The 15,013-nt window shown below is 49.1% G+C and overlaps 3 protein-coding genes across 3 annotated transcripts; 1 reads left to right on the top strand and 2 right to left on the bottom strand.

The window, feature by feature from the left end:
- Nucleotides 1-172: 172 nt before the first annotated feature.
- N7487_008249 (origin of replication complex subunit 5 family protein) lies at nucleotides 173-1,906 on the bottom strand (the record flags this gene model as incomplete). The annotated part of the gene is made up of 3 exons (XM_056875979.1): nucleotides 173-1,294; nucleotides 1,361-1,738; nucleotides 1,820-1,906. The coding sequence occupies 3 exons, from the start codon at nucleotides 1,904-1,906 to the stop codon at nucleotides 173-175; spliced, it is 1,587 nt and encodes a 528-aa protein (XP_056728167.1).
- Nucleotides 1,907-2,899: 993 nt separating this feature from the next.
- Nucleotides 2,900-7,114, bottom strand: N7487_008248 (uncharacterized protein; the record flags this gene model as incomplete). The annotated part of the gene is made up of 7 exons (XM_056875978.1): nucleotides 2,900-2,932; nucleotides 3,000-4,081; nucleotides 4,146-4,737; nucleotides 4,839-5,099; nucleotides 5,152-5,407; nucleotides 5,468-5,895; nucleotides 6,815-7,114. The coding sequence occupies 7 exons, from the start codon at nucleotides 7,112-7,114 to the stop codon at nucleotides 2,900-2,902; spliced, it is 2,952 nt and encodes a 983-aa protein (XP_056728166.1).
- A 4,076-nt stretch (nucleotides 7,115-11,190) lies between these two features.
- On the top strand, nucleotides 11,191-14,939 carry N7487_008247 (DNA-directed RNA polymerase III core subunit RET1; the record flags this gene model as incomplete). The annotated part of the gene is made up of 3 exons (XM_056875977.1): nucleotides 11,191-11,250; nucleotides 11,325-12,082; nucleotides 12,131-14,939. 3 exons carry the CDS (start codon nucleotides 11,191-11,193, stop codon nucleotides 14,937-14,939), a joined length of 3,627 nt encoding a protein of 1,208 aa, XP_056728165.1.
- Nucleotides 14,940-15,013: the final 74 nt, after the last annotated feature.

The following is a 15,013-nucleotide window of genomic DNA, read 5'->3' as shown; positions in this document are numbered from 1 at the left end:
TAAAATGATAACATGGGTATAATTGACCTAACCGCAAGTAAAACCAGTACCCAATGCAAGGCCAATAAGCCAAGAACTCCCGTTGACAAATGCAAGAACAAAGCGCCAGAACAAGGACCAAGTCAGCTTCGCCAGCTCCGACAGTACTCCTTCATCCCCAAGAAAAAACAAATCAGTCCAGACCACCAGCCAACCACTCACCAACCTCGACACCAATACCCTTAGCCAGCTCGCCGACCCAGTCACCAGAAACATTGACACACCACTTATCTCCCGCATCAGCAGTGGTATTTCCACTGCTCGTCGCCATAGCATTATGGCTAGCGGCAGGGACAACGAGCCGCAGACGTCGCAGCGTTGCCAGTTCGGCGTAGATACGGTCTGCGACGGCTGCAACTCGAAGCGGGGTTGCGGGGGGGTTCGGGTCGATCGCATGGTAGATAGCAAGGAGACGTTCTAGTGGGAAAGGACGGGCCGTAAGGATTGTAGACGGGCCAGCGATGCCTGCGCCACCTCCGATGGCGGACGTGGTAGCCGAGGAGGTCGCGAAGGCGGAGGAGAGGGTTGATTTCGTGATGCGGGTTTTGGTTCGCTTTCCTTTCTTGGGGGTTGAAGGGTCGTCGTTTGCGGCTTGTCTCTCTTCTGCCTGGGCTTGGGAGAGGACCTTCAAACGTCGGCGGTGGTGGGCACGCTTGTTTCGGGCTGAAAGGGATGACGAGGAGAATTTGGAGAAGAAGATTGTGTCCAGTCGTTGGGGAGTGTGCGAGGCCAGATATGCGGACGTGAGGATCAAAGTCGAGAAATATGGCAGAGAAGGGAGAGCCGAAGGCATCAAGGTCTTTGCCAGCGGGGCCCTTTTCACACCGGCAGGAGTCTCGTCGGGGACAATGCGGTGCACAAGCGCAGACTCGCCCTGGTGTCGGAAAATGACTCTGTTTTTAACAAGCAGCCGCGAGAAATCCCACTCGTTGTTTCCGCCTGGGGGTGTTTCGCCATTCACTACAGGCGCAACAAATCGAGGCCACAATCTGTCACATATGGACCGGAAATCCGGTATGGAACCTGCTGTCGGTCCAACCAATGAGTCGTAGACTGTCGATACAAAGTACGGGTAAACCCGCGAGGAGGTTTCATCGGGCAACCCATCCACGACCGGCACATTCGAGCTGAGAATAATGTGGATGGCCTCCTTGCGGGTATAGGGAGGGAAGCTGACGTGCGGAACCGCTGCACTTTGGAGGAACAAAGGCCGTGGGGTCGAACTGAGGACCAAAACAACACAGAGAGACGGAATCTACAAATCATCTGGTTAGCCGTAACATTCCACACCCAGCAAATGTCTTCCAAAGCCATAACTCACGATCTCGCCTAGCCGTGCCAGCGCTGACAACAGAGTATGCGGCGCCTCTCTTTGCCTGTCAATCTCATCCAGCACCAGCACGAATTTCCCTTGGTTCTCAACGGGCCTCGCTGCCAGGCACTCCTCAAGCAAGACCGCAAGACCACTGACGTGCTCGCATCTTCCCTTGCCGGATTTCTCCCATTCTTCCTTCTGTCCCAGGGACTCTAGTGTGTTCCATATGATTTTTGTCAGGAGATGCCGCCCCGTAATGCATTCCGAGCTCCTGACAATGGCGTGCGGCACTGCGAGGGTAGCGAGAACGGCCCGGAGGATGGTCGATTTGCAGGTTGCAGAGATACCATGAACAACCAATGTTGAAGGACTAGGAACATTGGGCTATTCAAATATCGTTGGAGGTCAGCCATTTTCTTCATGATTGGCGAATGCAAGGAATTATTGTCGGCATAGTAAACTCACACTAAACAGACTGGCTAGCTGCCGCATCTGAACATCGCGACAAGGCCATTGTGTGCTCAAAGAGCTGGCAACCTCCTTTGGTAGCATGAGAGGCCCAGTCAGTTTGATTCGGACCTTGTAGGCTGAATTGTGTCAAAAGCAAGTTGCGGCAACTTGGTAAACCTCCGCAGGGCGGCTCCTTTGGCACTCACGTGATCACGCGTCGCGCTGCAGATTTGGCGACAAACCTAAAGGAATTACGAAAATAGGGAATTGGACATCTACTAGCGTTGGAAATGGAGAAAATTGTATGAAAACTTAATTCAGCTTTCCATTGCTAAAATACATGCAAAAAGTGTGTGCAGGATCACGTATGATGAAGATCTGGCCCAAAGACCAAATAGCTCCCATCATCAAGAAGCAGCAAGCTAGCCGGGAAATAACCAAGGACATTGAGAGACAAAGGCTCCAGAGCCATTGCAATGTCAACCCTCAGCTCAGCTCGCATGCAACAATGAACCAATGTAAAAGAACGGGCACAACACAAAACGCAGTTCGAAAAGAGCAAGGCGCAAAAGTACAACGATGAAGGGGTAAAAATAAAAGTTGAAAATCACAATGTGGAAGCGAAAAAGGAAAAAAAAAAAGAAGCAAAAACAACCCAAGCTGGAAGAACCAGTCCTCAAATCAAGGCAATATGATACCAGATTGTTCCAAGGAACGATCCAAAACCATCGCCAGATACCCTCAAGACCCAGGCATGGGCATGCAAGGCATTGGGGGAGGAAAACCAGGGGGGAAGGGAAAAACAAGAAATACAAGATGTTGGGGGTAAACGGAGCAGAGGAACATAGTTCCAACGATGTCTGCATCATGCACGGGTCGCTTCATGAAAGGTATGCAGTATGCAACATGGGCCAAATGCAATGATCATGGCACATTGCTTCAAAGGTGTATGCAGTAAAACGCAACTGTGGTAAATCATGGGATAAATGATCATAGCATGTGCAGTTGATGTGGGCCCAGTTCGATGACAGTGTAATAAGTAACCGTAAAATCGTGAAAGAAAAAAAAAAAAAAAGGTTTCGTCGCATCGTCTCACTATGGGTACACTGGGGTTGTGAAAGACAAGCACTGATGTGGGTATCCCAGACCCAATCAGAAGTAGTTCTGGATTTGCTGCGGCCCAAGCTTCACGGACAGCTGGGGGGGTGGGCGTAGTGTAAACAGACGAGGTGTCACTTTGCCCGGAAGGAGTGTTAGAGACAGAGCTCTGGGAGGATTGAGGAACATAGGTCTGGTTGCTGTATCCACCGGATGAGCTCGAAGACTGAGTACTTTGAGTACCAGGTTGATGGTAAGTAAATGGCTTCTGCAGCAAGTTCTTGGGGATCTGTGCAGTAGTGGTGCTCATCTCATTAGGGGTGGCCTGGCCGCTGGTAGTAGCGCTGCTACCGTTGCTGCGGCCGTTGGTATCCGCAGCCATGATCTTGCCAGCAATACGGCGACCATGGGGAGTCTGACGGATAGACGGAAGAATAGGACGAACAGCCTCCACAATGCGGTTGCGAGTCTCGAGATCACAGAAGTCCATGGCGGTCTGAACAACATAGTTTGCGAATGAATCACGCAACATCTTTTCAAGCTCATTTCCCATGAGGAATTCTTCAATCATTTCACGCTTCATGTAGTTATCAGCAGTCCGGAGGCACTTCTCGATCACATTGGAGCTGAACTTTTGCTTGGACAGCTGAGCAATATTGCCTCCAAAGGTAGCACACAGTGGGTTGGTGAAGCTAGGCTCCGCAAGGTCCAGAATGTATTGCACAACATAATTTCCGAAGGGATCCTGGACCAAAGCAAACGAGTGCGAGGTAATCTGCGAAATCAGACGAGCCTTCTGATGACCCGAAGCATGGTCAATGCAACGCTGAAGGACGCAACATCCGTGGCGATGAGTACCAACAACAACACAATTGCCTCCGACAGCCTCATAAATGAACTCGGCATCGTCAGGAGTGAGGCGGTTGAGGCATTTCTGAATAACGTGGTTGCCATTCAGATCCTGTACCAGATCAACCACGGAATTCTGCAGCGCCTCGATGACTGTTTGAGTCTGCTCAGAGGTCGAGATGAATTCAATCATCTTCTGCAATGCACGAGTTCCATGCTGGTTCAGGGCAATCTTGACTAACTCAGGGGCAGCATTGTTAATCAAGGCAGTGCGTTGTTCATCGTTGGAGTATTCGAGTAACTTCTGGCAAAGATAATTGCCAAATGGATCTGCTCAAGGAGAAAGGTTAGTAATGATGATAGGGTTAAAGGGCAGGATTTCTGTATTTCGTACCGGTCATAAGTTCAATAACATGCATGTAAGTCTCACTGAAAATCAGCTGCACGTGTTCTGGGTTACGCTCCTCCAACTTGCGTTGCAAGTATCGGCAACCATGCTGGTCCTTGCACAGGCTGTACAACTCACCCTTATAATGCTCCAAGGGGTAGTTGCCGAAACGAGTAAGCTGGGTCGCATCATTCTCCTGTCGACGCTGAGCCATGCTGCCTCGGGCAGCAGGTTCATTGAAGCGGAACCCAGGACCATAGCCAGAATAGGCATTGTTATAAGCAGAAGCTCCTCCAAAGTTTTGCATATGACCGTTGATGGGAGCTGCTTGGCCGACATAGGGCTGGACTCCATAATTGAAGCCAGGAACTGCAGGGACTTGGAATGGCAACCCCATTTGAACAATCGAACTGGGAACGTGGTTGGTAGATACAGCCGAAGTGAGCTGAGGCCCAAAGGGTGGAGCGCTCGCGTGCAAAGTCGATTGATTGCCATAGAACTCGGTCTCATCGAACTCGGTCTTGACCTGGCTATTCACACCACTCTGGGGAATCCGACCCATGCTTGTGTTGTGCTGATGCATGTGCTCATTGTGGGTCTTGGGGGAGTAATAGCGTTTCCAGCTCCATTTCCCTTGATAGTAGGCAAATCATTAGTTGAGTATGAGGACTGCAAAGCATTGGGCCGGCTCGAGGCAACAGGAGTTGCTGTCTCTTCGTGGCGGTCATCGTGGAAGGTGATCTGGCTTCCCATGGAACGACGAGCACTGTGGCGTGAGGTGTGAACAGAGTTGCCGTGATCCTCGTTATTCTGGCTTGCCAGCTGGTCCAAGCGCCCGAAGCTGTGAATGTTCTGCGGCATGCTCTGGTGAGACGACCGGTGCCGACTGTGGTTGGAATAATTTTCGGCGCCTGTGGCACGAGGATTGGCGAGATCATGGGCATCAGGGTTCGCAGACAACTAGCCAAATGATTAGGATTCAGGCTGCTGTGTTCAATGTTGGGAAACTTACCATGTTTGAGTCACCACGACGGGACAGGGTGGGGAACTTGTCATCAGGCTCGGTCAACTTGATGTAGCTCTTGATGTCAGGGGTTGACAGGCGTTCCAGCTCCCTCAGATGGTTGTGGGGCTTGTCTTCGTCACTAGGGAAAAGATACTTGGGAACGTTAAAGCTGTCAAGGCGTGATCCATTCAACGCGGAGATGCTAGACCGATGAGAGTGGCCATTCTGGTTACCGGAGGGCAGCGAGTATCGATGAGCAGCACTAAAATAGATATTAGCTAGGCTCTGGATATCACAACTCGAAAAACGGGGTTTCACTCACGATGGGCCGGATCGGAAAGGAGAAGTAGGATCGGCAAGGAAGTCGTCCTTCTCGGAATTTCGGCGTGAACCAGGGACAGAGTGTCCAGCAAATCGGTCTATCGATGGCTGGGTGGGCTGGGAAGCAGCTTGGGGCGAAGTCAAGGTTGAAGGAGCAAAAGCATTGAAAAAGCCGGGAGAAGAGGTCACACTCGAAGTGGAGAAACGAGCAGGGCGGCCAAAGGCACTCGAGACAGTAGTATCACGGTACTCAGGTGGGGTGGTCGGCTCACTGACTGGGCCAGAGATGCCAGCCTGAGCCAAGTCCCGAGCGAGCTGGTCCATCTCCAGCTTCTCGCGAGCGTGCTGAAGATCCAGGATTTTCATATCTTCTTCAAAGCGGCGTTTCTGTTCACGCATGTACTCGATGTGCTGTCTCTTTTTCTCAAACTGCTCAAGAGGTCAGATATAATTCCCAGAATTGAGACGTTCAAGCAAGAGCGGGGAAGTTTAGGAAAGATATCAGTTTGAACGAAGTGAGAGGAAAGTGTCCAAGTCTCAAACAACTCAATTGACAAAACCGATCAGAACTGCACAAAAGAGGCTTGGAAAGACACTTCAAAAGACAGTTCAAAAGACACCAAAAAGCAGATATCTTCATAGGACCACAAGAGCAATCACTGGCATGAGGAAACACGAACCGAACGCACGATATCAAGTCAGGAAAGTAATGGGAATGTACGCGAATGTAACGCGAAATCAACGGCAAATGAAGCAGATCCGGTAGCACAGGCAGCGAACTTGTTCGGATCCGAAGATTTGAAACAGATGGGGGAATTATGAGGCAGCAAATAAAAAGAAGAAGCGAAGGGGAGATGTGCAGTTGAAATTTTTATACCAACCCAGAACGGATTGCAGCCTAACAGGCACGAATCGATTTGACGTTTGAATAGCCTCAGATTGGGTGGAGTTGAAGTACCAATAGGCATCAATCATGTCAATCACTTCACCGGTTTTGTTTGACTGATGAAATGGAGAAGGGAACTGACAAATAGGAACAATAGGGCAATTGAATGAGAAAAATAAAAATGATGAATGGTGGTCGATGAATGGCGGTGGATGAATAGCGGCGGATGAATAGCGGCAGCCCCGTCAACTAGAAGCTACACACAGACGGCGCGATATGCTGGAAGCTGACGAAACTTTCAAAGACATCCGCAATTTCAAGAATCATCCCGGGCTAGACAACCAGGACACCAATTCAAACATCTCCACTCATCGCCGACCAAATATCCAATGGGAACGAGACAGGTACGTGGGTTCAATGCAGGGGAATAATCGCTAACTCAAATAGAAAGTTCAATCTTACCGAGGACAACAGATCCACTGGATCTTGCATCTGGCCTGAACCAGAGCCAGAGCTCGAGCCAGATACCGGGCTTGGATTCAGATAATTCCATGACGAGAACTTGCTGGAATCGGTCGTAAACCGACGCTGCAGATTCGCTCGGACATCACCAGCCGGGCGAGATGAGAAGCCGGATCCAAAGTTCGAATGACCCGGGGAAAGAGATGTGTACCCAGGGAACGCAGACTCCGAGGGCGGGGATCGTGGGGATGGGAATCGCAGCTCGTCGAGGCGTTCACTCAGCCCGTGCTTGAAGGCCATTGTGGGCAGGCCGAATTGTTCAACTATACACCAAAAATGACGTCTGGTCAGCAAATATAGGGATTTGTTGACGCCCAAAGAAAAAAAAAACGGGTTTTTAGGAGAGCTTGTCCGGGGAAGCAATTACGACAAGCCCCAGATAGCGTGACGCGACGTCCTCCAGTGGCCGGGGAATAACCGAGTGGGAGGAAAGGGTGGGCTGGCGGTGTGTGTGTGTCGTCGGCGTCTCAAGCAAGGGGAAATCGAGAGAGGGGCTGAGGGGTTGGCGCCAGGCGGAGACGATCTGCGCTCGCAAAAAGGGCCTAACTCACACAATGAACGCCTCGAGAGGAGTCAAATCTGGTTGATGGGAGAAGTGCTATGCGATTTCAAGCTGCGCAAGTCATCTATGGGCAATTTTGACAGGAAATATCGTGGGTACCTGACGGTGCGGAGATCAGCAGGGAGTTGCAGAGTGGGATAAAGCTCCTCTTACCGCTCCGATTAGCGAACACCGAGGGATCGAGGCGCGGGCGAAATGAGCGTGTCGCGCGACGGGGAAATACAACCTAACAATGACCCGAACGAACGATACAAAACTGTTGTACAAAAGCGAGTTGCAGAGGGAGGGAAAGGGAAGAAGAGGAAGAGGGGGGAAGAAAATGGCTGGGAGTCCAGATCAGAGCGGGGAGATCCTTTTTAGGAGATGACTGTGCTCTCTTTTTTTTCTTTTTTTTTTTGGCGATTTGTTTCTACTATTTTTCTTTTTTTGTTTTTATTCAGGACTTAAGTGGGAAGTGATCTTTTGATCTTTTGGATTTTACATATGTATTTATGTTGTGTATTCTCGAGGTTATAGAAATTCATTGCTTCCACGCTCTCTCTCTCTCCGCGTGAGGCGCCAAAACAATATATGTTCCCCTACTATAGATATCACCGACACAACTTAACGACCACAACAGATGATCAGCCAGCAATTACTCAGAAATTGATCGGGTTCGATTGATTGGAGAGCCTCCGTCGTCTGTACAACCTGGGCGCTTTTGTCCCGGGAAGAGCCCGGGGTATTCGATGGGCTATAGCTTCCCGCGAGGCCTTGTAGACGCTACGAATGGTCAATTGCATGGTGGACTGGAGACAGCCTGGGCTATACACGAAAGAAACCATTATGCTAGGATTCCAGCAAGGGGGGGGATTTTTCAATGCGCTGGTCGACCAGAGCGTGGCAGCTGCAGGTGCATTTGGCCCCTCTTAACAGCCTGTGGAGACCGAAGTGACCAAAGTGCCCGAAGATGTGACAGCGGATCGCCCTCTAGGGTGGTTAGGCGCCTGTACCTGAATGTTGAAACTACAGTCGAAAGGAGATAGGACCCCATAGACAGAAAGAATTAGATTCCCAATATCAGAAATCAGAAATTAGGAATTAGAAATAAGATAAAATAGGGGCTTAGTGAAAAAATGGTTCGTGAACTGCTCACCCATGGATTATTCTTTTTTCTTTGTTCTCGTTCCACGGGTCTATCTCCTCCTTTTCTTTTCTATGGAGCCTTTTCTTCCATCTCCCATTCTTTTATACTTCTGGAATTTCTCGAATCTATCCTTCAAATCTACCCTTTTTTTTACCTTCCCCATACAATCTGCACGATAAGGGCTTTCGCCCTTAACGTCAGGACAAGCGGTGTAAGTGCCACCAGCGCTGATCTGCGTCGCTTGGAGCCCCTGATCCACCGAATGACAAGCATACCAATAGAGCGGGGATCCTCCGAACCCCAGTCATCCTTATTATTTTTATTTTATTCACACATCGGAGCGATCGTCAATGGACCACTTTCCCCCTCTATCTGCATACTCCGTATCTGCTATCGGTTTAGAATTCCGATGTATTGTTTACGATTTGTGATCGGAGCCGAGTACGCGCTACGGTCTGTGCTGATCTTTGGGAAATCTTAAGTGATAGTACGGAGTACAGTACATCGAACCCCAACTGTGCACGAACTAGTGTGCTAGCTACTTAGGGTCGGAAGATCCAATAATCAGTATGATCACACTCGTGATACCAATAATATTTCTAAGCATATGAGACTCAAAACCCACTTATTGACGCCCAAATTGAACCAAATTTTAATTATTTTCTTTCATGCCCAACGCCTGACTTACGCCTCCCAAATTGACTGGCTGCCTCGGATTTAAAATCACGAATCACATTGCGAGATCATTCGTAAAATGGACTTACTCCTCCGTACTATGGTTCTGTTCCCAAAAGTACATTGGCAAATAATATCTGAAACTCCCTAAGTACAGTAGTCTCCGCCCCCCTCCGCTTAGCCAACCCCCGCTGCAAAAAGCCCTACAACGGGTCTCCTAGGTTATTGATAACGAACATACCCTGGTGGATAGTATTGCTAATAATTTCGTTTGAATTGTCTCATCGGAGGATACTGCACGGAGCATACGGAGTACCTATCAGGCAAAGATAACCCCTGTCTTACCAACCACGTGTGGATGGCGTTGCATGCTTTCTAGATTATGCGAGAGCGTTCAATACCATCTCCAGGTACTCTGGCCGATACATTGAACCATTCATTGCCCCAATAGATCCATGCATTCGATCAGAAACGGGGAATTTCTTCCAAAAAGGGAAATCTTGCGGTGCAGTCTGTGTCCGTAAAATAAAGGGTGGCAATTTCAAAGTTGCGGTCAAACCTATTTCGCCACAGACATCAAATCATACTACATCGTACATGCAGGACCGAGTGTTCCCAATACTCGATAAATCATATGCCACACAAGCAGTGCAACTTTGGCTACTAATAATAATCCTACTATTCTGTGAACGGAATGCATTGAGCTTGGTATCTGCGGTCGAAATCCTCTTTTCTACGTTGTCTTATACGTGACCGCTTCTTTCCTACCTGTTATCGTTCTCTATACAAAGTACTGTTGTAGATCATCTTCCTCGAGCAGAACAAGTCAATTCTGATAAGTAATTCGTCCGTGCAGGCGTAAATGTCCGGGGGTGGCCTGCATGCGCAAAGACCCACTAAATGTACTACCATGTCAATGGACAAATCCTTGACGATCGGGCAAGATCTCGTAAATCCAACCCTGTGCAGAGTGCTCTATGTATTCTGAAAAGTTGAGATAAATATAAATAATTCTTCAAATCAGTTTACTTTAGTGGTGAGGCCCAAACCTGCTTCTTCGTCTATTCCTTTTGAGACTCCTACGACATCGGAGTTAAGACTAGTATACTCCGATCCTTCAGCCGTGTGCGATTACTTGATAATGAGATGGATTTAACTACGGATTCGGCTGGGTTAAGTATTCAATAACCAAGACAGTATTTGAGAATATCCATTTCTTTTAGCCAGTTCTAATTTTTTTATTTTCGTCCAAGATCCATGTTTTGATGTTCACATTTGACTTTCATGTGTCACTATTCTCAGGCTAGATGCCGACCCATCCAATAATCACAAACCGATAATCGCTTTCCTCCAACTCACTAATAACGGGTCTGCTTGGGGATCATCATGGAACCGCTTCCGGAACGCAATCTCCTGTCGTTGATGCTCAACGCAAGCCTAGGCCTCCGGTGGATTGTAAAAGTAAATATCTAGGAAAGGTGATTTCAATGTTTCCTGTTTGTTTATCTGAACTATGGCAGTGGTGATAATGCCCATGTCATAGGTTTACATTTTGTGTATTTCTAACTAATGTACCTCTGATATGACCATCCAAAAATATATATCACAGAGTGATACACCCGACATGTCTACTCCATGCAAATATCCCCACTATTGGTATCAGATTTATAGCTAATGGTTATTCTCCAGAGTTATTATCAAGCAGAAAAGGTATTTTGGAAAAAACGCATCTAAAAGAAGACCCCAAAAAGACATCCATGGATCGGGGTGTTATCAATTTATGCCTCAGGCAACTATCAGCTCCTGCCCGCGGCTTATTAAGCCATCTCCAAATTACTCAAATCTTTCCCCTCCATGAGAATCCATCTTGCGAGCTTCTCTTTGGACAACTGAGTAGTTTGATTGGGATATCTTTCTTGATCGATCTCCTTGTACCTCAGCTGCCTAGCCATAATGCCTCCGCGCAAGAGGCCACAGCCCTCTACGGCCGGTCGACCGCGGCGTCCTTCGGAGGTAACAAAACTTTTTTTCCAGTCGCAAGTCCCATACTCCCGAAGATCGTACTGACTCCTCTGCTATTTAACTAGGTTGGAAACCAATCTGCGACTGACTCCACAAAAAGCAAGCGCCCGTCCCAGTCCAACCCCGCTGCCCAGCCTCACCAGCATGCCGAGCCTAGGAAGGTTGAACCGGCTTCGAATTTCAAGGCTAGGGATCCATTCGATGCGCTTTTGGAGCCATTTTACTACAACAAGGGTCTTACAGACCCGATCGACACGGCCAGAGACAAATGGAATCTGCTGCCGGCATTCCTCAAGGTCAAAGGGCTGGTGAAACAGCACATTGACTCCTATAACTACTTTGTGGAGGTGCAAATGAAGAAAATCGTCGAATCAAGCTCTACAATTCGAAGTGATGTAGACCACAATTTCTACATCAAGTTCACCGATATTTACGTTGCCTCACCCCGACGAGCCGACGAGCAAGGCGATGGTGGAATTGATTTCGAATCTACGATCACGCCGCAAGAGTGCAGACTACGAGATACTACATACGCCGCACCCATTCTCGTTGACTTTGAGTATGTCCGTGGCCGGCAAAGGGTTATCCGACGAGCAGTCCCCATCGGAAGAATTCCGATCATGCTCCGCAGTTCTAAATGTGTGCTGTCGAATAAAACGCCTGCTCAGATGAGCGTCCTCAATGAATGTCCTCTTGATCCCGGTGGTTACTTTGTTGTCAACGGAACGGAAAAGGTCATCCTTGTACAAGAACAATTGAGCAAGAACAGAATTATTGTCGAAACCGACCCAAAGAAAGATATCGTCCAGGCCTCGGTTACCAGGTATGTTCACGTCAGACCTCTTTGATTTGCTATCACTAACATTCACAGTTCCTCAAACGAGCGTAAATCCAAGAGTTATATTGTCTCGAAAAAGGGCAGACTCTACGTCAAGCACAACGTGCTCAATGAAGACATTCCGATCGTCATTTTGCTCAAGGCCATGGGTATTCACACCGACAAAGAAATGATGCAAATGGTCACTGGTGACGATGCTCTGTATCAAGATGATTTCGCCATAAATTTCGAAGAGGCCATCAACGTCGATGTTTATACTCAACAGCAAGCCCTTGAATGGATGGGCTGTCGCATCAAGATCAACCGCAAACAAGCGGCTTATCGCAAGACTCACGTCCAAGAGGCAGTTGAGGCCATTGCGTCTGTCATTATCTCTCATATCGAGGTCAAGGACATGAACTTCCGACCCAAGGCTATCTATGTCGCTCACATGGCTCGTCGCGTTTTGATGGCAAAGAGTGACCCGGCCTTGGTGGATGACCGTGATTACCTTGGAAATAAGCGACTGGAGCTGGCGGGTCAGATGTTGGCCCTTCTATTTGAAGATCTGTTCAAGAAATTCTGTTTCGATATCAAGATGAACATCGACAAAGTCCTGAACAAACGCAATCGGGCCGAGCAGTTCGATGCTTGGACTATCGTCACTATGCATGGCAATCATATCACTCAGGGTATGAACCGAGCCATCTCTACAGGAAACTGGAGCTTGAAGCGTTTCCGCATGGAGCGTGCGGGTGTCACTCACGTTCTCAGCCGATTGAGTTACATTGCAGCTCTCGGTATGATGACTCGTATTAGCAGTCAGTTCGAAAAGACCCGTAAGGTCAGTGGTCCTCGTGCCCTGCAACCCTCCCAGTTCGGAATGTTGTGCCCTGCAGATACCCCCGAAGGTGAGGCATGTGGTTTGGTCAAGAACTTGGCCCTCATGACGCATATCACGACCAACGATGAAGAAGGGCCGGTGCGAAACTTGATATTCATGCTCGGCGTCGAAGACATAGCGAGTGTTGGTGGGCAGCAGCTCTATGCTCGGGGTGCTTACACAATTTCTATCAACGGTACACCGACTGGTTTGACCAGACGCCCCAAGTCCTTCCTCAATGCTTTCCGAAGACTGCGCCGCATGGGCCGGGTTTCAGAATTCGTCAGCATTTACATCAACCACCACCAGCGAGCCGTTCATGTCGCGACCGATGACGGACGTATCTGCAGACCGCTTATCGTTGTGGAGAATGGAAAACCTCTTGTCGGCGCCCAGCATCTTGAAAAGCTGCGCGATGGAAAGATGGAGTTCGATGACTTCCTCGCGCAAGGCCTGGTTGAGTACCTCGACGTAAACGAGGAGAACGACTCCTACATCGCCATCTACGAGAAGGATATCTCGAATACCCACACCCATCTTGAGATTGAACCCTTCACAGTCCTTGGAGCTGTTGCTGGCTTGATCCCTTATCCTCACCACAACCAGTCCCCGCGTAACACCTACCAATGTGCCATGGGTAAGCAAGCTATTGGTGCCATTGCTTCAAATCAGTTCCAGCGAATTGATTCCATTCTCTACCTCATGGTCTACCCACAAAAGCCTATGGTCAAATCACGAACCATTGAGCTGACAAAGTACGACCAACTCCCTGCGGGTCAGAACGCGACTGTTGCTGTGATGAGTTATTCTGGCTACGATATTGAGGATGCTCTGGTCCTGAACAAGGGATCCGTGGATCGTGGATTTGGACGTTGCCAGGTCTTCCGCAAGTACGTCACGACGCTGAAGAGTTACCCCAACGGAGCCAAGGATTCACTCAAGGGACCGACTTACGAGAATGGTGCTCCAATCCGCAAGCACGCGCTTCTCGAGTCTGATGGCCTGGCTGCAGTCGGCGAAATGGTCAACAACGGCGAAAGCTACATCAACAAGGTCACTCCTAGGGTACAGAATTCCATGGGATTTGCCGGCGCCAACATGGGCGGTGGAGATGTTATTGAGGCGTCCATGAACTACAAGCTCCCGGATCCTTCTTACATAGACAAGGTTCTGGTATCTGCCACTGAAGGCGAGACGCAACTCATTAAGGTCCTGACCCGACAGACCCGTCGCCCTGAGGTCGGTGACAAGTTCTCTTCTCGCCACGGACAGAAGGGTGTTGTTGGAATCATTGCAGACCAGGCGGACATGCCTTTCTCGGATCAAGGCATCAACCCTGACATTATCATGAACCCTCACGGTTTCCCCTCTCGAATGACAGTCGGAAAGATGCTGGAGTTGGTCGCCGGTAAAGCAGGTGTTCTGTCCGGCCAACACGGCTACGGTACTTGTTTCGGTGGCAGCCCCGTCGAAGAAATGTCCCAGATCCTGATCGACAAAGGTTTCAGCTATGGCGGCAAGGACTATCTCACCTCCGGTATCACTGGTGAGGCACTGCCTTTCTACGTCTTCACCGGTCCCATCTACTACCAGAAACTGAAGCACATGGTTCAAGACAAGATGCACTCACGTGCCAAGGGTCCCACTGCTACTCTTACCCGCCAGCCTACCGAGGGTCGTTCGCGTAACGGTGGTCTGCGTCTCGGTGAGATGGAACGTGATTGTTTGATTGCGTACGGTACTAGTCAGCTGCTTCTGGAGCGTCTGATGATTTCGTCTGATCGCCACGAGGTGGATGTCTGCGAAAAGTGTGGTTTCATGGGCTACTTGAACTGGTGTCCTGGTTGCAAGTCGTCTCGTTCCGTTGTGAAGATGGTTATCCCCTATGCTGCTAAACTTCTCATTCAAGAACTGATGAGTATGAACGTCACGGCTCGTCTGAAGCTTGATGATGAGTTCCCCGAGACGATGGGACGTTAAGCTCTAGACTTGGCTTTGGGTCAATTGGAGTTTGGGATAATTAAAATGGGACATGTGCATACTTGGTATTACGA

Source organism: Penicillium crustosum (genome assembly GCF_028827405.1).
Source record: "Penicillium crustosum strain IBT 35664 chromosome Unknown utg000003l_segment0_segment0, whole genome shotgun sequence".
NCBI classification, from domain to species: Eukaryota; Fungi; Ascomycota; class Eurotiomycetes; order Eurotiales; family Aspergillaceae; genus Penicillium; species Penicillium crustosum.
This window is presented reverse-complemented; position numbering and strand designations above follow the sequence as displayed.